This window comes from Magallana gigas, chromosome 5 (assembly GCF_963853765.1).
Source record: "Magallana gigas chromosome 5, xbMagGiga1.1, whole genome shotgun sequence".
In the NCBI taxonomy this organism is placed as follows: domain Eukaryota; kingdom Metazoa; phylum Mollusca; class Bivalvia; order Ostreida; family Ostreidae; genus Magallana; species Magallana gigas.
In genome coordinates, this window is record NC_088857.1 from 40,764,086 (window position 1) to 40,789,068 (window position 24,983).

General features: G+C 33.3%; 2 protein-coding genes across 5 annotated transcripts; both read right to left on the reverse strand.

The window, feature by feature from the left end:
• Positions 1-88: 88 nt before the first annotated feature.
• LOC105318436 (cell cycle control protein 50A) lies at positions 89-11,332 on the reverse strand. 4 transcript variants are annotated; one of them, XM_034462488.2, is made up of 10 exons: positions 11,184-11,332; positions 9,031-9,164; positions 8,464-8,613; positions 6,912-7,122; positions 6,444-6,545; positions 5,735-5,953; positions 5,215-5,380; positions 4,734-4,773; positions 3,028-3,068; positions 89-1,677 (listed from the first exon to the last, which is right to left on the reverse strand). In XM_034462488.2, the coding sequence occupies exons 1-9, from the start codon at positions 11,242-11,244 to the stop codon at positions 3,063-3,065; spliced, it is 1,089 nt and encodes a 362-aa protein (XP_034318379.2). In that variant the 5' UTR covers positions 11,245-11,332; the 3' UTR covers positions 89-1,677; positions 3,028-3,062. The 4 variants fall into 4 exon arrangements, with proteins under 4 accessions (XP_034318379.2, XP_011413863.3, XP_011413861.3 ...); XM_011415561.4 differs by lacking the exon at positions 4,734-4,773; XM_011415559.4 differs by lacking the exon at positions 3,028-3,068.
• A 979-nt stretch (positions 11,333-12,311) lies between these two features.
• On the reverse strand, positions 12,312-23,166 carry LOC105325715 (vacuolar protein sorting-associated protein 51 homolog). The gene is made up of 20 exons (XM_066085405.1): positions 23,093-23,166; positions 22,552-22,826; positions 22,232-22,387; positions 21,950-22,023; positions 21,508-21,640; positions 21,137-21,225; positions 20,728-20,848; positions 17,879-17,982; positions 17,223-17,322; positions 17,015-17,115; positions 16,725-16,804; positions 16,360-16,499; positions 15,688-15,810; positions 15,355-15,459; positions 14,991-15,131; positions 14,437-14,672; positions 13,939-14,062; positions 13,236-13,348; positions 12,949-13,027; positions 12,312-12,502 (listed from the first exon to the last, which is right to left on the reverse strand). The coding sequence occupies exons 1-20, from the start codon at positions 23,112-23,114 to the stop codon at positions 12,473-12,475; spliced, it is 2,346 nt and encodes a 781-aa protein (XP_065941477.1). The 5' UTR covers positions 23,115-23,166; the 3' UTR covers positions 12,312-12,472.
• Positions 23,167-24,983: the final 1,817 nt, after the last annotated feature.

Sequence of the window (24,983 nt, forward strand, 5' to 3'; positions counted from 1 at the left end):
ACAACATGAAATATTTCCTGCATGTAAAGATCCCCCACTTGATCTTCTATCAATGTAAAGAGATGCTTTCATTAAAATTCACACCATCTCTTGTATTTGAATGAATTTAATAAGTAGTAAAAGATCACAATATTTCTAAATCACATGAACATCAATATTGAGAATAAAAACAACCACAATCGTCAGACTATCATACACATACACCTTGGAGAGTGGATCATTGCACAAGTAACTGACCAACTCATACAGTGATGCTCTGGTCAGTAAGACAGGTCAATCAAGAAGTTAATTAATGATTCATTTTCATACATATAACACAGTACAATAAGTACACTTGTACGTCAACATACACTATCAAGAATTGATAGTTTTGGGTTGCAAATTCAAAAATCTGTGTCCTTGAACTTTTTATGTTTGTTTCTTTTATAAAATTTAAATCTGATATAAATATTTGTGTAAAATTTCTGAAGTATATATCTTTTACCCCTACAAAATCAATGAATTAAAAATGGAATGTTAAAAGGAAAAAAAAACACCCGTAGCAGAATCTCAGAGGCATTACTAATATTTGCATATGTATGTGTTTATAACATTAGGTGTATGCTACTGCGAATACAGGTACATATATATGTTCTTTAAAGCAAGGTGACACATAGAGATCACCTGAAGCATTTACACTGGATTTCACAGGAAAATCTGAGATTTCATGACATCATAACTTCAATATAAATCTAAATACATGACTGTATAGAGGGCAGAAAGATGCATTTCAAAAGAGGCAATTCAACATGTATGGCATTACCAATCACTGCCCTCATCATTACAACACTGAATACTAAAGGAAAATTTCAATTTACATCCACATACACCATTCACTTGTCCTGATCACTTGGAGAATGTACAGTTTATTTCAAACACACATCAACCTAGGAAAAATGGGGACAGTACAACATATTCACTAGTGTAGGTAGTTTAATATATACACTAAACGACTAGAAAAGAAAAAGATTGTGTCTGCAAGGGGGGAAGGGGGACCCAACAACAATGAAGAGTTTCTATATAGCCCCAAACATCAAGATTCACCACTAACAACAGTCAATCTGTTTAGTTACTCGTCCCCGAGATCTTAATTTCAACAGTCATTTCAATGTTTTTCTTCATGAGCAATTTGCATGATTGTAATTTTTTTTTTCAAAGAAATCAAATAATCACAATCTCAAGTTTACTTGACATTAATTGTACTAAATGATGAAATTCAAGAATTATACTAAGTCATGATTAATAGTTAGCAACGATTGTCTTAAAATAATCCTTGTCTAAAGGAGCCAAATTCAACACCAAAAAAAAAAAAAATGAACAAGATGGCCTTGAAAACTTGAGATTATTAAGCTTAAAATAGATCATTCTTTTACCATACTGTAATATCAACACAAAAATGACCATGTTACCAGTAAATACAAAGTTCGAAAGTCTACAATTTCCATACAGTAAAGCACTAAAGAGTATTCTCTGTGTTTGTTTTTGTTGTTTGGTGCACACTTTATGGTCCAGCCACAAGACAAATAAATACATGTATTGGTAATTCCTAATATTCACCTCCCCTCCTTCTCTCTCTCCCTTTCTGAATGTTGGTATCAAAATGGTGTTTTGGAACTAACGTTGATCATGTCAGATGCTCTGCAAAATAGAGTAAAATTTTCACTTCATATTTCATTTAACAAAGGTCTTTGATAATTCTAATGTTAATTAATTAACAAATCAAAACAGAAAATCTTCATGCAAAATTTTCACATTATTAGTTTAGTTTTTTTTTTTAAAGTATGAAAATTATGGAATAGGAACTAGGTGTAGCTGTGCAAATACAAATAATTTAAAACATGCAAACATGATATATACATTGTACATGTATTGTGTGTCTACATGTTACAATCTATAATTTGAACCACCCTTTCTTATGCTTACAATAATCATTGAATGAAATAAGTATTCAATAAACTAGTACTCTAATGATGTAAATACATTTAAAACAGATTAGGTGACATTATTATAGCACTGAATCATGTTTTTTTTTAAGTACCGGTATACAGTCTCATAACTGCAGCAGTATGTGCATACAAATTGAGTAACGCACGTTTGCGTCTTATGAAAATTTGTATGCACACATTACTGCAGTTATGAGACTGTATACTTAAAAAAAATCATGATTTAATGCTTATATTTACATTTTTTTAACTTCTTGCCTTGTCTGAAAATGTGATTTATACCTTAAAATTCCTATCTTATCCTATTGGTAAGTTAATATTAATGGAAAAGCCACAGTAACAGCCATAAGCGTGAACTTTGATTTTCGCTTGTGACGTTGCAGTTTACAGCGTTCAATGTTTGTGATGTCATAATAAAACTCGTCATTTTAACCTTCGAGTACCCAGTGATTAGTTGTTGAATTTAGAGGCATTTAATGATCACAGAAATTAATGAAAAAATACAGTAGAATGTAAATATATTGAAATATATTGAAGCGTGTGTGGTGTAAAAAGTGAAAAGCCTTTAAGTTAGTATATATTAAAATATGGCTTTGCAAATCTTATACATTTATATGTTCATCTACTGAGTATTTTCTCCGCTATTTTTTAAATTAACCAATTGTGATTCAAAGCTTTATGGAAACTGACAGGTTTGAAATCTACAAGATCCAGTTCTAACAAAAATTAACATAAACTGAAGCCGCAGGTTATGTATTTTTTTCTGCAATGTTGCTACCTTCATATCCTGCATGAATCACCAAAGAAAGCATTTTATTGTTTAAATGTATTTAAACTATGTGACATTTTTTGGTGACTTTACACCATATGTTAGTATTCAAATGTTATTCAATTTTTATATCCATCCAGCAAAATACAAGCAAATGGCTGAACAGGTAAATTCAATCTAATAATTCTTTTTTTAAAAATTGAACAGTATGCAGGTCTACATAAAGCAATAAATATGGTAAAAACTTCAACTCAGAACTCTTGGTTTTAAACTCACAGAAGTTTTTAATACCAATAACTTCTTCAGCCTCATCAAACCTACAAATTTTAAAGTTTCATGAACAAATTAACTACAAGAGTACGGAACAGTTGGTGCAAAGGGAGATAAATTGTTTATCAATACAGTGACAAAGTAACATAATTTCAAAAATCTACCATAGACAAAGAAAACAAATATCAAGTATAATATTGTGCATATATCTGTGAATTGAACACTTTCAAAGCAACATAAGCTGCAATTTTCACACAAAATTTTTTATTCCAAAATTATAATTAACTAGGAACTATGTTGATCTATATAATATTAATTTGGGGAAAAGCTTTTAAAGGCTCTTGATAAATCAAAATCACATGTCATTCTCATTGCTATATATTTCATCAATTCTGTATGAACCACTTTATGTGCTATTACAGACATCTGAAAAATTTGACAATCAATAAAATCTATCTCTTGCAAGACTTTGACAAATAAAGGGTATGGAATCAAACTTATTTGAATGAATAAGATCTTTGATGAAAATATAATCCTGGTTACCATTACAAATTTCCCACAATAAAAATATTATGGTCCCTGTTTTACAGACTATTACACTTATAATACTGTACATCCATTTTTTTTTTCGTGTGTCACAAAAAATGAGAGAATGGGGGAAATATGAAGCATTTTTTATTTGCTTCTGTCAATTTTTGCGATTTCTATAGTGCCTTAAAGAAAACAATAGAGGATATATTTTCTGTGTATTCAGTATTTTGTGATTTGTAAGATCGCATAAAAAGCAAAAATTAGATCATCGCAAAAAATTAACGGATATACAGTAATACATGTATTGGAAAAATGTAAATACAATGAACAAGTATTTTTGTCTATATAACCCTCCCCACATACCGACTTTTCTATTTTCATACAATAAACAAAACATTCAAAACAAAGCATTCAAACTGAAAATGAAAACTAAGGTATGAAAAAAATAATTGAAAAATCCTGGCAAATACATGTACTGGTACACGCTCAAAGAGTTTAGCCAAATGAAGTATATAAAAGTGGAACCACACAAAACAAATGCATATCCAGTACACTTATGTGCAGTTCTACACTGCAGCAAGTTTGAGGGTTGTTTGATAATTGACAAGTTCAGCACTGACCTTGACATTGCTTCATTGTTGCATTTATCTGTGATCATATGTGAGGATTTTTTTCTAATTTTTAGAAAGTGGTTTTTAAAATATTTTTCCTATATAAAATGATACAGTTCTGAAATCCAATCTAAAATAACTCCATGAGTGAATGACACAAAACAACAAGCAGTGATAGAATTGTATAAGACAGCTGAAAAGACACCTTTCAAGACAAAACAATTCATAGACAGAAACACATAATAAAGGAAGACAGAAGGACATGATAAAGGAAGGGTATAGTGACATAAGAACTACTGTCATTGTCACTTGATGAAAAAGTCTTTAAAAAGGAGTGTGTACTGGTGCATATTTGTGTGGTTCATCAAACAAAACAATACGAAATAGCTGGATAAAGCTCTTATTTCTCATGACACCGCTTGCTGAACCTGTATTCAATGGTAGAATCTATAAATAAACATGTATATGGGAAGATAGGAAACCAAATCACCAAAAATATATACTGACTAGCAGCTAGACATGTTTCTTCCATACACAGATATCTAGCAGATATTACATGTATTGACTTGCCTCCGTTTCTGGATCAAAATTGTCAATAGGGGTAGCTGGACTGTGAGCAAAGTAACATATTTGATTAATAAAGGTTGAGAGATATTAATACATATGTGTGCACATGCAAGGTGCAGCATGGGTATTGTCCTGCTTTAAAAACTTCTCAAAAATGAGAGAAAAAGAAGAGAGAGAGAGAGAGAGAGAGAGAGAGAGAGAGAGAGAGAGAGAGAATTACCAGTATAAATTGAAACAATTCTATTTTTGTTAGAAATGAAAGAAGTGAGTTAGTATTTGTTGTGTATCTATGCAAAATATAGAAACCAAAGGATAACGGTTAACAACAGTCATAAAACAATGTTTTGGTAAAGAAAGATTTGGGAGTAAGGGAATACAATCTTTACACAAAAGAATATCAGAACAGGATGGTAACTTTACAAAACCAACCAGAAAGAATCTCTACACTGTACAGAATTATGATTTGATTTAGACTATAACTTACTTTTTCCCGTATTTGATGTGTATGACAAGGAAAACGACTCCCAACAGAACACACAGGCAGCCGGTCACAATGTAGGCAATCCCCAGGAATGGGTTCTTGCCACCAAGCCAAGATGTGTTTGTTAAAATGATTGACTTTTTCCCATCAAACGATGTTACTGGGTATGCTGAAAGCACAGAAAAAATCATTACAGCTCATGATTGACTTTGTAGATAATCATAAATGCTGCTTTTAGGAAGGTGACAGTGCAAGTATGCAACAATATAGTATGACTATAACAATTAATGACCAGTACAATTTTTTGCAAATCTGTGTTTGCACAATTTGTTTTACTTTTAAATGATGAAGGTTCTCTAATACCTAAAACTAGTTCTTATTATTTTTTTTTTTGTATTTTTTATCCAGCATATCAAATATCAAGTTTTGGTATCATATAAGGAAATTATGGGTATACATTTGAACTAGAAGGATGACAAAAAAATGAATTTGTAACAGGAAAACATTAATTAGAATGCCTTACCATAATCTACCATAAGTTTGTAATTTCCTTTGGGTAATCCTTCAGAAAACGTTCCGACATGGTTGATTTTTCTGTAGAGTTTGCGGAAGTTTGGCAGTGCGGCCGTTCTCATCCACACAATCAGGTCCTCGTTTATATAGCCATTGTTGTTGGCCTCAGAGCTCAAGTTGTACACGTACTTGTCATTCCAGTTTGGGGGGTTCGTGAAACCATTCCAGCCTGCAACAGCAAAAATAACAAATAAATATTTGTTCTAGCTTTAGTTTTCTCAAGAAGCCATTCGTGTTATCTGTACTTTTCCCAAATATGTTATTAAACATAAATACATTCAGTTTTTGTTTGTCATTTAGCTGTATCAAATATTATTAATTTTTCAAATTAGGGTGTATAAATCGAGGTTTCTTTATTTTTCTACTTGAGTAAGCAGAACCTTTTCTTAATCAAAATACATAACCATACACTGTATATTGTGAAAGTCACATACATATATGAAATCATTACTATTGTTTATCTTGCCACACACATTTACATGTACTTAAGAATTTTTAAACCTTTCCCTTAAATTTTAAATTAATCATCTTTCTATCTAACACTAATAAATATCTTTGTAATGACATTTATTACATAAACAATTTTCCAGCATCAAGATTTATAGTAAAGGCATGTCATGATGATAAATGTAATATAAATGTATATAGTCAGTACATACTTGATGGGTTGTTAAATTTATCCTGTTTATCTGAGAACCATGCAATCCCTGTAGCAATTAGGCTGATGTTCTCACTGCTACTGAACTCTACTGCAATGGAGTCTGCAAAAACAAATAAATCACAAGTCATTCAACATACACTATAGCATATACCGCCTAACCGGTAGTCAAAAGATTACCGTGAAGAGTGAAGCTGAAAGTTTATCACACTGGTATGCATCTCCAATGCATACAGAGCCATAGGTGAACATGTACATGTAATAGCTTGGTAAATTTCAAGTATTAAAATGTAAAACCTTTCCAGGAAATAAATGTTGACATCAGTTGTAAAAATTTTCTCTCTTTTGAATAAATAATACATGTATTAACTACCGTTAAAATCAGATTCAGGTACTTTCTTCCTATAACCAAAATCCTTTGGAATAAACAAAACGAACTTCATCTACCAGTGCGTTTTCATGAGTTTACCATTAAAGAGACTGTTAGCAATGGCTCCACATGGTGCTATAGGCCTGGAGTCACTGGAGCTGATGTATTTTGTTCTGTATGGTTCACAGTCTGAGTTCAGTGTGCTGGCAGACACAGTATCCCCATGGATCTGGTTGTCATCACGAGACCTGACGTAGCGCCTGTGGTTTTGGTAGTAGTTTGACAACCCATAGTACATGTAGACATCTTTCTGCAAGAGACAACATTACAACTGTGTACATACATCCCAATAAAAAAATGTATATAGTCCACTTTAAAGCATAAATCACAAAGCCTTAGCACCTAAGTAAAAAAAAATTCCTAATCATCAATCAAGACATTCTATGATATCATTGATACTGTTGAATCATTTTTATTCGTTGGGTCAATGTTTGTGGGTAGCCAAAATTTTCCCTTTGTGAACGTCATTTCATTGGTAGCAAGTTTGGCTCTGAGCTGTATTTTTGAAAAAGAAAACCATTTATGGAAAAAAAGGTATTTATTGCATGCACAGTACCAGTATATGCATTTAATTTAGAGCTTCTTTCTAGTGATTGTTGGAAGTGTCTTCTCTGGATATATATACTCTGGAATCATCATAGTTTGTGGGGGACCAGTATTTGTGGCCTTCGTGGGTAACCCTTGTAATGATTTTTACAAAAATACAGCTCAGAGCTGTATCACATGATAGTCAACATATAATGCATTTTATTCACATTCTATAATATTGGTTTGTTTTAAGGTCAGACGACACGTTCCTCAATTTTAGATAACTTTTTCCAGGAATTTGTTAATGGTTTACTACTACTTTGACAAGCTTTCTTGCAAAAAATCAGGGTACCTTACCAGGCATTTCTGCAAAATACTAGAGTATGCATTATCCTATATAATCTTCTTGAAAATACACTTGAATTGCTGATATAAAAATAAATACATCTACAGCACTGCGAACTTCACTATATTATATAAATAGTGCCTGTCTGGGAGGGTAACAGTTGAAATTGACACCCATTGAGGGGTGTCAATTTCAACTGTTATCCTCCCAAACAGGCACTATTTAATTTGTTACACTGAATGTCTTAATTTTTAAGAAAATTTTACTGGTTTTATACAGGAATAACGTGAATTCTACAGCGAACCGTACGCGCATAATTTTTGCGCATGTAACAATTTGTAATGTTACCCTTTACTAAGTGCCTTGCTAACGCTGAGGGTAATAGAAAGGATTATGAACTTAACCAATCAGATTTCAGTATTTAACATGAAAGTATAACAATAGAAAAATATCTCCACCGGGGCGGGGCTTTGAACTCACGACCTTTGAACTCACGACCTCTAGAACCTATATGCTTCTGGCAGAGAGCAGCCACGGTTCTAACCACTCAACCATCTAGACATATAACCAATTACAAGTAAATTTTGATCATTTTTAAAGTATGTATAAAATTAATATTTTTTATTGGAACTCTTTATTACGAAGAGATACAAAAAAGATTCTCGAGGAATGTGTCGTCTGACCTTAAAGAAACAGCTTGCTGCTTTTAAGACATACCGGGAAATTTTCATCCAGAGTAAATGTAACTTCACAGTAACACACATGGCCTGAAACATTGGTTCCCAGGGACTCAAGCTTGGAGGCACATGTGGAGCTTGTATCACTCTTATCATAACAAAACGTGTAATCTATCACCTTCTCCATTACCTGAAACAAGTCGACAGTAAACTTTTGAATCATTATAAAACAAAAGCATTGTAAAGTGGAAGGTTTCCCATTCATTAAGAGTTATCAAAATGTTTACCAAGAAATTATGAAACTGCTTAGAAAGGGGAAAAATGCAACCCTTTTAATTACAAATTTATCTGTTGTGTTTTCATGATTTAAATCAACAGATCTTCAATTCTCTCAAATCTATACCATTTAACCAATGATGAAAATATAAACTTCTGTTTTTATGTCAATGTGAAGATAAGTCTGATAAGAGTCCAATTTAACATTCCTTCAAACTATACTTTATGACAACAAGAGACAACCATCTTGAGTTATACTAAAAATAATTTTACATTACATTAAGTTAACAAAATATTTTCAACCATTTTTAATACATGTACTAATATTTACCCCATTGGATGTCACTAGCAGGGCTATTCCTAGTGGAATAAATGCAATACCAATGGCAAAGAAAGCAGGCAGCACTGTTCCTGCTGTCAGAATCGGCTGCCATGCTGGTAACTTCTGTTGTTTGAATTTTGTATCTGCAAAATTAGATTATTTAGATATGAAAAACATAAAAGAGCTATTATATATCATTATTTAACATCTTCGGTTTTACTTTTGACTCTTTTTTGTTAAATCATTCTATATTTATAACTACCTCAGATTTCAAACGATGTTCATTTGATAGTATGAAACAATCCCAAGATTTCCTTTTTGAAACAACCCCTCTAGCTTGTCAGGTTTGAATACACGATTAAAAATAACAAGAGGCCCAGGGGCCACATCGCTCACCTGAGCAACAATTGCCTTAATTCTGATCAAATTAGCATTACAGTATCAAAATATCTTGACAACTAAGTACAGTAGATCTTGCTAAAAAAATTGAAAATCTGCCAATTTTTATCCACCTCTTTCTTTTGGTAAATACCAAGCCCCTTTTCTTGTTGTACCTGTAAGATGATTTTTCTCTTTTCCTATATACCCCCCCCCCCATTTTGTTGCCCCACTTTTCTCTAGGGTATCATGGTTTCACCAAACTTATATCTGCATAACCTGTGCTTTCACACTAAGTACTGAGTTTTGGACCGAAAAACTTTCCCAGAATATTTTTAAAGATTTTCTCTATATATTCCTATGTAAAAATTCATCCCCCCACTGTGGCCTCACCCTACCCCCGGGGACCATGATTTGAACAATTTTGAATCTACACTTCCTGAGGATGCTTCCATTTAAATTTGAGCTTTTCTGGCCTAATAGTTTTTGAGAAGAAGATTTTTAAAGATTTTCTCTATATATTCCTATGTAAAACTTGATCCCCTTCTTGTGGCCCCTCCCTACCCCCGGGGACCATGATTTGAACAAACTTGAATCTACACTACCTGAGGATGCCTCCACACAAGTTTTAGCTTTTCAGGCCAAATAGTTTTTGAGAAGAAGATTTTTGAAAAATACCAACAAATTTTCAATAATTCTCAATTATCTCCCCTTTAAAGAGGGCGTGGCCCTTCATTTGAACAAACTTGAATCCCCTTTACCTAGTGGTGCTTTGTGCCAAATTTAGTTGAAATCTGCCCTGTGGTTCTTGAGAAGAAGATGAAAATGTGAAAAGTTAACGACGACAACAACGACTACGACAACGACTACGACAACGACAGACAACGGACAAATTGTGATCAGAAAAGCTCACTTGAGCCTTTGGCTCAGGTGAGCTAAAAAGTCTACGAGTAATTTGCATTGCAAGCAAGATGGAAGTACCCAGATGATATCATTGAAAAATTTTGCGAGGTATTCTGAATATCTTCCGAAAGGGAAAAAGATGTCAACACTTCCCATTAGAAATCTCTGTAAAAAATCTGTTTTCGTTCCTGTGAATTTTTCCAAGTGAAAAAACTATAATGTGTCAATGAAGATATCTTGAATATTTTCCTTTTCATCGATTTCAACTGCACTTCTTTCCCAGGTATGTGTATTTTTATTAAAAATCATTCAAATATATGCTGCATTATGCAGCATAAATATCTTGGGACAGACTATACAAGCATTTCACAAGTGTCACATCTCTTGTAAAAAAACAAGATGATCAAACAATTTCTTCAGCTCAAGTTTGTCCCAGCATCCTTCCTAATTGATATATTTGCAAATTCATGATTAAAATGACAGCTATAAAATTATTCGTAAATCTGGGATGGCTTACATGGGCGGACACTGTAGGAGTACTGAGACTGGGTGTTGTAGTTATAGCAATACCCGGTAATTAAGCACCTGCAAGCTAGATGAGTGCTGGTACAATATTAATTGGCGATAAGTATTGAAGCGATCTCCAATGCCTTAACATAAGTTCTGTGAATGATCACACATAAAACTTTTCATGAGTTAACCGATGGGATCTTATGTTTAATAAAAACATCATAATAAGGTGATGTTTACATCTGTCAAACTATGTCCATAGCTACCAAACAACGACCAATAATATACATTCAAGGGGATATCGATCCCATAATGTAAACCATGGTTTATCGTCTAATGAATTTCTACATCAAACAACACAAAATACACACCCTTTGGCTTCTTGCTCGTTTCTTTATCATCGGACTGTCCACCTGGTGTACATATCGCCATTGCGGAAGTTATTGATGGACCAGCCACCTATCGGTAATTTATTGCGAAATTAGCGGTTCTCGTTTAATTCGCACCCACGCAAATTTGTACCGTAGAGACTCAAATCGTTTCTTCGCAATTCGGAAGTAAAAATATTTGGTATAAAATCAAATTTAAAAAAATAATTGTGACATTTTTTGATTCTGTGTCATTTAGGTCACAGTCATAAGAATTATCAATATTTTTTTTAGAGTTTGTTTAACATTAGGTACTTTGGGTTCCCGATTACTTTATTTCATTCTATATAAAGACAGTCACAGAAAATATTTAATGTTGCAAAGTCTAAGAGAATTATGTAATTACTTCATTTTGTCTATTTGTTATACCCATATAATGGATTTCTAAAAAAAAATTCAACATATTTTCCCATGCATTCCGAGTGTGTTTGGGAGTGAAGTAATGGATACAAAACCTACAGTGAAGACTAAAATACTTTAAGCTATGAATCTGATCAATTTTTACTCTATCCTGAATTCGCTACAAATCTGTATCAAAATGAGTTTTACTGTACTTCCCTGAACTATGGTAAACACAAACTAAAAAGTAATATGTTTATATACCTATTTACAACTATATTTTCCTTTTACTTGATAAGAGGAACTCTCTCTATAATTACAGCTACGAAAAATAAAAGACATGGTCTACCACTAAAATGACCATCTCTGTGATTACACTGCTATCACATTGATCAATTAATTACAGTAAACCCCCAATACCTTAATTGGTCTTTGGCATGGGTGAGGGGTAAGGATGGGGTGGTGGTGTCAAAGTGGAAACTTTAGATATTACAAAGGTTTTAGGAAATCAAATAATTTGACGAGACTTCAAATTCACTTCAACCTATTCATGTATACGGAATATCTAAGATGTTTGATTACTCATTTTGTAATACCAGTCTACTATTCTACACAGAATTGTATGTTTTGTTAACAATGTGTACATTTCAACATATAAATATTGATATTTACAATCACTCCTGCATGCATACCTTTGTAGATGAAATGCTAATTTAAAATCATATTAAAAAATAAATTTTAGTCACATTTATTTCATCAATCAGATAAAGATACAATATTTACAACTTCTTTTTGACACACATTTGATATTGAAGTACATGTATTGATACATGTAATACATTGTAATAAATAGCAAGCACTACATCCTCTTTCAACAAGTCCGTTATACTTTGTCACCCTCTTTCACAGATCAAGTCAATTACCTACAAAATGAAAATAGAAATACAATTTACATTTCTCTGTGTTCATAAAATTATCTTGAAGATAAAATCTGAAATATTAATTTGTTTTAATGACAATCAAGTTATCAACTTCATTTCATCATTTCAATGATTTTGAAAGTCAGTACCGGTATCTAAGAAATGGAATGATTAAGTTTTTCGATCAGTAAAGGAAGACTATTAAATCTCATGGTGGTACATTGATGACACAAAAATACATGTTTATATTTTTAAAGGTATTGGGCAAAAATCATCTCCACTGTACAATACATGAATGTATACATGTATTAATTCATTCCCATGAATGTATGTACCATATTATCTTAATTTAAATTATGTGATCTTCTAAAACTGCAGTCTAAGTAATCATTGAAACTAATTGCATAAATGACAGTTTGAGAAAGTAAGCCAATTTCTATTGTACATACACTTGGTTCCATCATGGAAGGGTCCAGACACCTGTGAACTGTGCTACACACTATTTCCTCCAGTAGGACTTGAACCAAACTACCATGACAAAATGTTTATACAGTACATGTATTTGAAATTCTTCTATACATAAATTACAATTTCAAGCATTACTATCTCATGTGCTAAGGCAATATACAGGAAACCACTTTTTTGGGAGCATGTTAAAATGGAATTGAAATTCAGTAAATTAACAATGAAATGATCTACCAATACTTCAATTATGATATTTTACAAATACACTTACTTTTCATCGGTGACAAATCTCCACAAATACAGCTGAAGATAGTGTGTGTCCACTTGGATCTGTTGTAACCCATAGCGACCAAACGTACGCAGCCTCACACACTCAAGGAATGTCTGAAACGGGGAATAAGTTTAAATGAGGAATAATTAGCTACGCAGTTCATTATGCATGCATTAACTGTCAAAAATAAATACCCAAAAACAATCTGAAAATGCACAGAAGCTCTCATACACTGTGTATCTTAAAAGAAAAAAATGATAAGTTACTTCAAGTTGTTTTTAGTAAAAAAAAAAAAAATCGTGAAAAAATCATGAGAAACTGGCATGTACATGTATCTGCGATGTGATTTTTCTTTATGAAGATGACTTCTGTGGGTTTTTTTTTGTTAATATTCAGGTGATATCTGAAATATCCATCTCAAGTAATCTACAGTAATTATAAATGAGTACATGTCATATATATTTCCAAGTGTCGAATATCAGTACATGTACAGTGTATTGGTACAATATTAATGTACATACATGTCCATTTTAGCTTACCAATTCAATTTTGGAAATCATACTCGCATGACATTTTGAAAGAGAGCAGAGGTGGTGAACTCTTTATGAAGTGTGTATAAATTTATAGAACAAAGCTTATGTGATAGGTTTTCAAATAAATTCTAAATGTCTTTTGGACAAAAGTGTTTTCTACTGAAATGTACCTTCAAACTGATCTTAATGATTCCGGTCAGGACAGAGACCTTGGAGAAATCCACAGCACTGAAGATCTCTATCTTCTCTGAAAACAGCTTCTGTATATTGCTCATCAAACTGTTGTCAGTGATACTGAAAGACATATTTTATTACACTAAAGATATGCAAGGCCTTATTTACATAACTGTCTTTATATAAGATGTTGGAAAATATGGAAGCCTATCATTAAATACATGTACTGGTATAACAAAAACACAATATTGATGTGCATTCTATTTACATAAACATTCAGAATATTTTAACCAATTGCAGTTTTCCGTGATTTAATAATCAACAGAATATAGTTATGATATTTACATTAGACAGCAGAATGAAAGAGGCTAACTGAACGACTGAAGGAAAAATGTACTGTAAAATTTTACATCTAAGTTTTATTCCATATTCCACCCAAAACTTGTTGTGCATTGTACTAAAAATTTCCTCTCAATCAATAAACAGAAACATACCTTGGAGCAATGTTCCACTGTCCCTTTCTTTGGGCGGTGGACACGCTGTAACTCTGGGGGTGGGTGCGCCGGCTGGAGTCACTGCTGCGCTCCTTCCTCGTCCCCTCCTCATACAGCTGTCCTACTTGTGTGTCTATAGCGCTTATGTCCTCAATCACTCGTTTCATCACTGCCCTCACATTCCTCGGCTCAATTGTGTTCAGCCAGTCTCTTGTTTCTACACTTTTACGCAACATCTGTAACACATGAATGATTGGAAAATCTGCAAATCTGTTTTTGCATGTACTCAATGCTAATAGTTACATGTATTTGTGCACGTTTGATCTTGACAAGTGAACATTTTGCCAATTTCTGATTTATTTCCTTTTGACCATTATTATTGATTATGTTTCAACACCGATATGTCTAACTGCATTTAGTGAGCTAATATCCTTATAAGCAATTTCTCACAAACCCTGACAGGAGTAGTTTTGTGTGTGTGTGTGCATGCCACATTTAAATTTACATGAAGTACACTTTTAATAAATGCAGTAATGGTAGATCAGATTCACTACCTGTGATATAGAGAGGCCCTGCACTTTGACGTAGTGATTCAGGAGTTTTTGGGCGGTGTCCTTGGAGTGGCTGGTCAGGTCACTGATCGGGGTCACCCTGCTCCTCTCCTCTACCATGAACTGTTCCTCTGTCAGAGTCACCTAAAAAACAACAAAAATAACTTTAACAAATAGCATAGCGACATACAGTTAAACTTCAATTATCAAGTATACTTGTAGTATTTTTTTGGAGAGAGATAAAAACCTTTATATACTATAAATAAAGGATCATTCTTATTCAGAGCATGCTCAATAACTGTGGTAAAAATATGTGCACTCAAAAAATTACTTTAAAGTTTCAGCAGTTTAGGAAAGAATTTATTACCAGGTAAGATATGGTGGAGCCCTCAAAATCCAGACACAAGCGAGACAAAATCAACAGCAAGGTCGGTGGAATTGAACTCTTGTCTCCACTCCCCTCACAGAACTCCTTGATAATTTAAAAAAAAAAACATTTTCAGTTTTTGATATTTCATAAGATGCAAATGCACCTTGTATGGTAATAATGGTATTTTTTCTCTTATAAGTGCATGTTAATATGTCTCAAATTAAAACAATTCTTCAATTTTGAAACCCCAGCTTAATATACATTTGGTACAAAGTACTAGTGGTGGAGAAATGCGTGTTTAAGATCCTGAGAAATATGAATTGCACATACATCACACACAGTATTGATGTGCTTTAGGAAGGCAACCACCAGCCCCTCCCTAACATCCTGTGTACAGAACGGTCCCCTGAAGTAGGGCTTGGAGGCGAAGGTGATGTCCGAGGCTGTAAAAGCCTGAAAAAATAACCATGATTCTGATTGGATCTACAATTATCGGTATACGAAATCAGTAAATGGACCAATATGAACAGAGATCTAGATTATAACTTTGGTGCATTTTGCATTTTTTATTTTTGTGATATAATTCGATATAAATCATTCCTAAATATTCATTTAAACAATATGCCATAAAATGTATTCCTTTTTCAGACAGGAAAGTTTTCACAAGATTTTAATTGGCTAAAATAATAAGTTAGATCACAGCAAAACTAGAAAAACAACCATTAATTAATGAGGCACTCATTATCAATAAGCCATATCCCTTATAAACTGCTACACTCATTTCACCTGAACAAAATCCTGAAACAACAAAAACCTTCAATAAAAATCTACAGGATACAAAGTCTGATGAAATGTACTGTAGGCATATTTCTGTTTGAGTATGGTATAGAGCATACAAAAAATATCAAAAGTACAAAGTGCATGTTAAGTTCTCTTTTTTCCGAAGAAAAGCACATAGCATCTTCAATTTTACTGGTACATTAAATTTTTGCATTTAATTACCTGCAAATTTCCAAGCACTGATTTGATTTGTTCCAGAATGGAGGACTGCATATTGCTGAGGAGTTCACTAATACTGGCACTACCGTCCTTCCCAGCAGTCTTTGGGGCAGCTAGACTCTGTCTTACATCTGTCATGCAATCTACAAACCACAGACAAATTCATCTCCTTTACAAAGTCACCAAATGTCAAAACATTCTGCATGTCATTGCACAACACCATTCCATTCATTTTTTCACTTTAACAAAGATTATGACTTTTGAATAATGAACTATAATATGTTTCCACATCTCCTTAGTGAAAGTACGAGTATTTGCTCTTAAAACTTAAGAAACATCTTTATAAAAAATCTTTTTTTTAATTTTACCAGAAAAATGTTGCTTCAGAGCTTGTAGATAATGTCCTACTCTGTCCCTGGCAGCTTTGGAAACAATGTCTGTCCCCGCCCTGGTGAATAAATCAGAATACATTTTTATTAATATTGGGAATCTACATGTAGTTATAATGTTCTATAGCTACTTTAAATTGATCATCTCAACATTATCTTAACATTTGCATCTTTTGGCATCTCTGATCAAGAATTTATATAGATATAGATTATACTGAAAGAAAATGATAGAATTCTATATCATTCTATCAGCAATTTTCATTCTGCACCTTGAGAAATCTGTGTCTGGGAGAAGCTTGTTCATGGCTTGTAATCTCCGATGGAATCTGTCCAAGGACCTTACAAGAATAGTGTTGTCCCCTGTTTCACGCTACAAAAAAGCAAAAAAAAATACCGGTAATAAAAAAATCAAACATATACATGTACTTCACAGCTCTTTTACATGGTTCAATAAATTTTCATGGAAAATTAACTAACCTCAAGTTGAATGCGTTTCTGGACATAAGAAAAATATCTCTCCATGAGATCATTCACAAAGTTCACTAACTTCTTTAATGCTATAGCATCTAAATTTTCACTACAAAAGCAAAATAAAAGTTATTCACAAATTTTCAATACTGTGAAATCATTAGAATTCAAGGTGGCTCAATTTTCGTGGTATTTGTGGGTAGCCCTCACCCACGAATTTACACCCTCTACGAAAACTAATTATAAAAGATTTATTTTTTTCTTAATGAAACTGAAAACCGACACATCTATGAAATTACATCCCCACGAATAACCAAAAAACCCACAACCCACGAAAATTGGCCCCCACGAAATTAAATGATTCCACAGTAGACGTATCATATGTATACATAAATGAAATGTCCAAAGAGGTGCTCTTAGAATATGGATTCTTGCATAATAAATTGCAGCTAGCTGCTACAAGTAAAAATCTTATCACAAGGGTGTTGAAAAATAAGCTGTAATATTTCTATTATATCTTAACCTTATTGCAAAAGCAAATACCAGACATACATGTATTTACAGCAATCATACTAGAAATTCATTTTGAGAAATTAAAATACAACAGATTATATAAGGTTTGGGATGATGTGACATATATGGCTGTTAGCTTCACATGTACATACTCATCTTGTAGTCTGCTCAGGAACATGTCATTGTAGGAAGCTATCACTAGACAGATGTTACTCAGAAAACCATTACAGCCACAGTCCACAAACTCCAACACATCCTGACAAAATCAACAACTGACCTCATCATAGCGTACATGTCGGTGTCAAACAAAGTCTTCCTCATAGAAAAACACACTTTAGTAATAATGAATTGTGAATACTACAAAAAATATCTCAATTAGTATGGATCAAAATTGCCAAATAATTAGGTCTTTCCACCTTTCAGGTGAAAGACCTTTTGTTTTTCTTCTGTTTTTTATTTTTTTTCTTCTCTTTTTTTCCAGGGACAGCTTTTTTATTTCTAGAGATATTGAAGCAATGTTTTCTTTATGTGATTGACCATTAAAAGTTATGGTACCAAATGACCCTTTGGTTGATCACTCCCAGAACTTACAAAGTGATTGCCCTTTGTGTACGAAGTGATTGTTATCGCTACTCCTCTGAAACCATAAGAGATAGAGACTTGAAACTTTTACTAACGTCTGTAGTACACTTAGACGCTCTTTCAATCTATTCATACCGAAAGGTTCCGAGACCCCCTTCTAGTAGTTATTGCCCCTGAAAGTATTTCAATTTCCATAAAATCACTTCCAACTTTTTTACTATTTGTCATAGAGACTTCGGACCACTTGGGATGGAAGCGTCGTCCTTGGCCGATATAAATGACGTAAAGGTCAAAGGTCAAGGTCATTTGAAAATCTGTGTATTCATGAGTTTTCGTATCTCTGTTGTTTAGGGTGATATAGAGAAATTGGATCAAGGATGTAGTAGGACGTCTTAAGACATTTCAAAATGTAGCCCTTCAGCTCCCATCTTGTAATAGTTAGTGAGTAATTGCCCCTTTTGTACGAAATGCTTGTTATCGCTACTCCTCTGAAACCAAAACAGGTAGAGACTTGAAACGTTTACCAATGTCTTCATTACACTTAGAAGTTTCTTCAATCCATTGATCCCAAAAGGGTCCGACGTCCCTTTCTGGCAGTAATTCCCCTTTCAATTTCATTGATTTCACAAACACATACGAAATAAACACCCCCCCCCCCTCCCTCTTTTTTCTAATGTTTGACCTTGACCTTTGACCTCTTAAAACTGGTGTGTTATAAGTATGTGCAACATCTATAACATCAGATTCATTTATATGTACAAATAGCTCTTTCAAACACAACCCCCCCCCCTCCCTTTATTTTTAGGTTTGACCTTCACCTTTGACCTGACCTTGACCTTAAAGGACTGATGCGTTTCAAGTATATTTAACATATACATTTCAGATTCATTTATATGTGCAATAAGCTCTTTAAAACAACCAAAACACCCCCCCCCCCCTTATTTTTAGGTTTGACCTTGACCTTTGACCTTGACCTTTATGGACCTGATGCGTTACAAGTTTATTTAACATATACATTTCAGATTCATTTATATGTGGAATTAGCTCTTTAACCCCCCCCCTTATTTTTAGGTTTGACCTTGACCTTTGACCTTGACCTTTACCTCTTAGAACTAATGAGTAATAAGTGTATGCAACATATATATCAGATTCAGTTATATGAACAATTTACCCCCCCCCCTTCTTTTATACAAGGATTGAATTGAATTCTTATATGAACATGACCCTCGATATTTGAACTTGAAATTCAATATTCCTTTTTAAAATAAAACCTTAAAAAAGTGTTACAACCGTTTGTCAGAATTTTTTGAAAAGGTGAAACACTGTTTGCCATTTGACCCCAGACCGCGTTTTAGACTACGCCTCCAAATAAAAATTCCAGCTCCAGTAAAACTCTGTAGAACTCGGCGAAAATTCATGGGACTGTTCCTCACACCTGAATCTAATTGCCTGCCAAATTTCAAACGAAATGAACCCTATTTAAGAAAGTTATCCACCTCAGCGGCATCGAACCATCGTCCCGAGAAACGAAATTTCAACGCTTCGATATTTGTATCTAATAAATTCATGCTCAAATTTCACTGAAAATCTTTGTTTACATTTCTATCAGCAACCTGTGACGACTTGTGTTGAAGTGCAACGAAAGATAACTCTTCCTTCCTAGACCCCGATTTTAGATGAATTTAATTTACATTTTCTTTCAGTTTGTTTATTTCCCGACTTGGCTGAAATACATGACTGGTCTTAATTCAGTTCCGATTTTCCGTACTTGTAATTTCAAATCACAGGGAGAATTCGCATCAGCTGAGCCGACGTGACGTTCCCACACCTTCAAATACCCGCCGGCGACCAGAGTTTGACCTGACCTGTTGATTTCTTAGTCAACGCTATCCGGCCACATTGTTTACAAGCAGCACTGATTTTTATGAATAAACTGGTGAACAAATACTGCCCTCCCAACCAATCGCTAAGCCCCTATCTATTCTAAAGGTTCCTCAGCGTTGGGTATCAATTTTAGATGGACAGAAGAATGCTTCGTCTCTTCTTTCTATCATCATCCAAATTCACTACACATCTCAACAAATTTTACCTTCTATCAGATGACAAGCGAAATAGCGTAGTGGCAACACTCTCGCCTAGGAATCTAAGGGTACTCGGATCGATACCACTGTGCGGAACCGATTTTTTTTTTTACTTTTTTTTTCTTCGTAAATTGATTTTTCTCTAATTACTCAATAATTATCAACATTTTCGGGATTTTTTTTGAATCATTATGGAAGGTGGAAAGGCCTCTAATTGTTCCGTGAACAATTAGTCTACTAGTTTTATAATGCAACCATTTTTCCTACAAAACTTTTTAATGCTAAAATAAAAAAAAATTGAGTAAATGGATTAAAATAAGGGTGTCCCCCAAACTGACCATAGGAGTGGCCAGGTATGCCTCTGCCAGGGACTCCGCTTCATCTTTGATGTCCTCCCCCATCTGCAGCCGAATCTGCCTGTCCAGTACGGACAGATCTTCCTCTATCTTCTGCCGAGCACTATTATTGAATAATCAATATCAAGTAACAACATTTTAGAACACTGCAATTTGTCATTGTTGTCTCTAAATTAATCATTTCTTCAGAACGGGTCCATTTTAAATCTTCGAGCAAAATTCTGTTTCATTCTACTTGTTCAAATTTTAAGCATTAAACTATCTAAAATAAATCTGGTACAGCTAGACTAATAACAAAGCTACAGGAGTTAAGAATGCAAAATATGCCTTACTGATAGCACATTCTTTGACCCTAGTGGTGACAAAACAATGTACATGTACATGCACTCACTGTGAGAGGAACTCCTCACACAGCTCCTCTGCCGGCTCATTCAGCTGTAGCAGCAGGTCCACACACTCTGCCAGCTGCTTGGGTGTTGACTTCAAGACAATAGATGCAACATACTTATACATTATCAAAGTATCCTTACATTATTCTTGTCATGTGTTGCATTAATTTATGCTACATAATTTGTGTCTTGTTTTTTTCTTTATATACCAGTACATGTACATGTATCGGTAAAACATTTAGTAATCTATTGCTCAACTTTGAAAATTCTTAAAGTTTTACATGTTTATATAGTTTTTTGAGGTTCATCAAAGTCTATCATTTACAGTCTAATATGTGCATCAATCAGGATTATCATTATTAGAGTTCCCCACCTCCTTCTCCTTGAACTGCTGCCTGAGGATCTGACAGAGGTTTTGTATGATCTGGTTGCAGTCCTGGCTGATGCCTTGGAAGCTGGTCATGTGCTGGTACCGCTGCAGAATCCTCTTAGCTTTGCTATAGTACCTTTATATGTATATATGAAACATAAATCAAAAGTATAAAAGCTGTATTCTAATTAATTTGTAGAAATGCATTTTTGTTTATATTTTAAAGAAGGGTGACTGTTCTAAAGAGCTTACATTTTGTTTCAACAATCAATAACTCATTGTGCATTTGAGCTTTTACTTCAAATTATTTCTCTTTATTATCAACAAATGATTGCATTGATTCCCTAGGAGCTTTTGTTTATTGGCAGCCAAGTTACAATTATGATTACTTCTTCTGACATATCTATCAAAATTAGGTGTAAAGATATAAAAGTAAACTGAATACCTGACAGCTTGGCTGTATGCATTCATCTCAATGCACTTGTTCAACCTCTTAGGTAATTCAAACAGGAATTGTAGCTGAAATGTTTGATTTTGTACAGGTAATCGTTAAATTAAATTACAATACACTATTAACCTAATTATACACAGCACATGATAACTATGAGTATATATTTTCCTATCTAATAGTCTATATTCATTTTCTTTTGAGATCTTGCAAAATGGCAGAATTGCTTCATAAATGTAAACATGCATGTTAAATGTTTACAATAATTTATATATTTACTCTCTTAAGAAGGGAGTGAACTCCCGACAGCTTGGTGATCTCCTGCCTCCTATCTTGTAGTGTGCTGCTGATGTTTCCACTGAACTCTGTAATGGTTGACATGTTGGTGGCCAAATGATCCATCTCATCCTCCATTTTCTTAAAGTCATTTTTCATCTGCCAAAGTTAAAAATCACTCTTACATCTTGCATTGAAACCACTTTGCTAGCTAAACATGTCTGCTTCATAGCCATCGCAGATTGCCTTTACAACGGACTAACATTTTAGCATTTATTGTCTGGGTGTGTAATATTGTTGAAAGTATTGAAAATAAAACTGACTTTTCTGATGGTGTCTGTTGCACTGATGAATTTATTATAATTTTCGTAAACCAGAGTCTGCATGTCGCTGTCAAGTGCTCGGATCTGAGTGACTGTTTTTGCCTCCTCATCCATCAACTCTGTCAGTGACTTTTCCTTGATTAGCTTCGATAAAAACATTTCAGGGTCAAAGTGAGCCCCATTTATATCACAGGGATCAATGGTGGGGGATCCGGGAGTTTCTTCCTCCATGCCATAGTACACCTTAAGCATACCATGACGCTTCTTTCTGGTTTCTGCAATAATGCAATATTCAAATACACAACAGAAGAATCACAAGCTGGTTCACAAATCGTTTACACCTATAATCAAGAAATATAACAAATGTGCTACGTGTTCATTATGGACGTTTAACTTTAAGTTAATGATCTGCATAAGGCTTACACTTAAATATAGTTTAAGTGTTTATACAGATTCGTTATAAGACTGAACGACAACAAAGCAAGATTCATCAGAGTTGCACAAAAAGCAACTTGGTTCAAATAATGTCGAAAAAACAAACCTCCATCCTCCCCATCCGCCATTTTGATCGCTTATATCACTTGGTTAAATCGATTTTCTGGAAGAAAGATATATATGTTTCAATCATTGAATAAAACTGATAAAAACTTCAAAATGATACATAGGTAAATGTTCTCAATAAAACATAATGCAGAGGTATATCATTTATTACTTTTTTAAAAGGATGTATGTGGTTAACCGGTTCCTACAGTATTCGTGTCCCCTGATTATTTCCAGCTGAAATTCATACTTGAGTGAATTTGGACAGCCAAACAGAAAAGATATTTAACTTTATCAATAATAAAAGTTATGTATATACTTATACACAGATCAGCATCTGGTGTGCATGGTGCTTCTTTCTAAAATAAAGAGGCAAAAATTAGATAAAACATTCATCACACTGCAAATCAAACCAATTTATTGACTAATGAATACCTAAAATATGACAAACTACTGGTTTTATTAACAATAAGGCTATGTGACCCTTGTCATATGACACCTATTTTGACATTAATTCAGGATTATTTAGTAAAATTGATAAAAAATTAAACTTTTTTCTTCTAGCTTCAAAAAGAAAGTTATAGGTGAGGTATATGAGATAAAATATGGATATACATGTACACTTTTTTTAACATGCCTTATTCTAGTAAAGGAATGAAGAAAAAATGAAGCAATTCCAAGATTTTAGTCAATTTATTTATTCAAACAATAACAAACCAGCATTTAAATTTCTAGAAAAATGTTTTTTGGCATACATGTATATAAAGTTTACATAAAATCTTTCCAACCCCACAATACTTGTAATTATCAACAGTATATGTCAACAAATTACATAGATTTAATCAATGCCACAAAGGCAAATAATGGACATTGGAAGTCCAATTTGAAACCCCCTTTACATTGTACTGCAGTTTATAACAGCTCCATTAATTTATACATTACAATAAATATACAATGTACATGCATGCAAATTTAAAGATACAGGGTGTCCCAGAATATCTGATACCATTTATTCTTTAAATAACATGTGATTTAATTGATTTAAGAAAAAAATCAAAGGCATTTTCATAACTGTGTATGATGTAAATTTTCACTCAAAAAACTTCACAAACATTCATACTTCATAGTTTTTTGACAAATTGAGCATCATTTTAAAAAATTCACCAAATAGAAAGTGCATCAAAATTTCATCCTTTTCTATCAAAGACAACCTCAATTAGTTTTTGAAAATACAGTTTTAAAATGGAAAATGCCTGCTTTCTTGTCCAATTAATCTTGAATAAAATTCAATTCAACCAAAGAAATATGACACAATTCTGTGACATCATCATTCAATGAAAGATAATATGTTTTCTCATAAACTTTTTTGTTGGAAAAAATTAGGCTATTTTACTTTTCATTTGAAACACAATTTACAAGTTTTGGCCAAACATATTAGATTTATAGGAATTTCAAGTTTTATCAGATATTCTGGGACACCCGTATTATCATGATAGCACCATTCATTTGTTTGTAAAAATAAAGATATTAAATAGGATGCAATCAAATAATTGAATAAATCATGTGATAAACTGACTATTGGTAATAATAAATAACTCTTACAGTTTTTGTAAAGATCATTACATTTTCATACTTCTTGAATGCTTCAATTACAGTTATATCTGATGAAATGACATTCTAAATACCCGTACAAATTTGCAAATGATATCAACAATCAACAAATATTTTCAGTGACAGATTTATTAATGTTTCTCCTTTTAAATCTACGAACTCTGGTATTTAGGCCATATTCTGCCTCGGGAGTATCGGTCACTAAGATTTCTACAGCATGTAGTTCTTTCTCTGGGGTACAAATGAAAGACTTCTCTGTTAAGTTCTCTATTAGTTGCTGT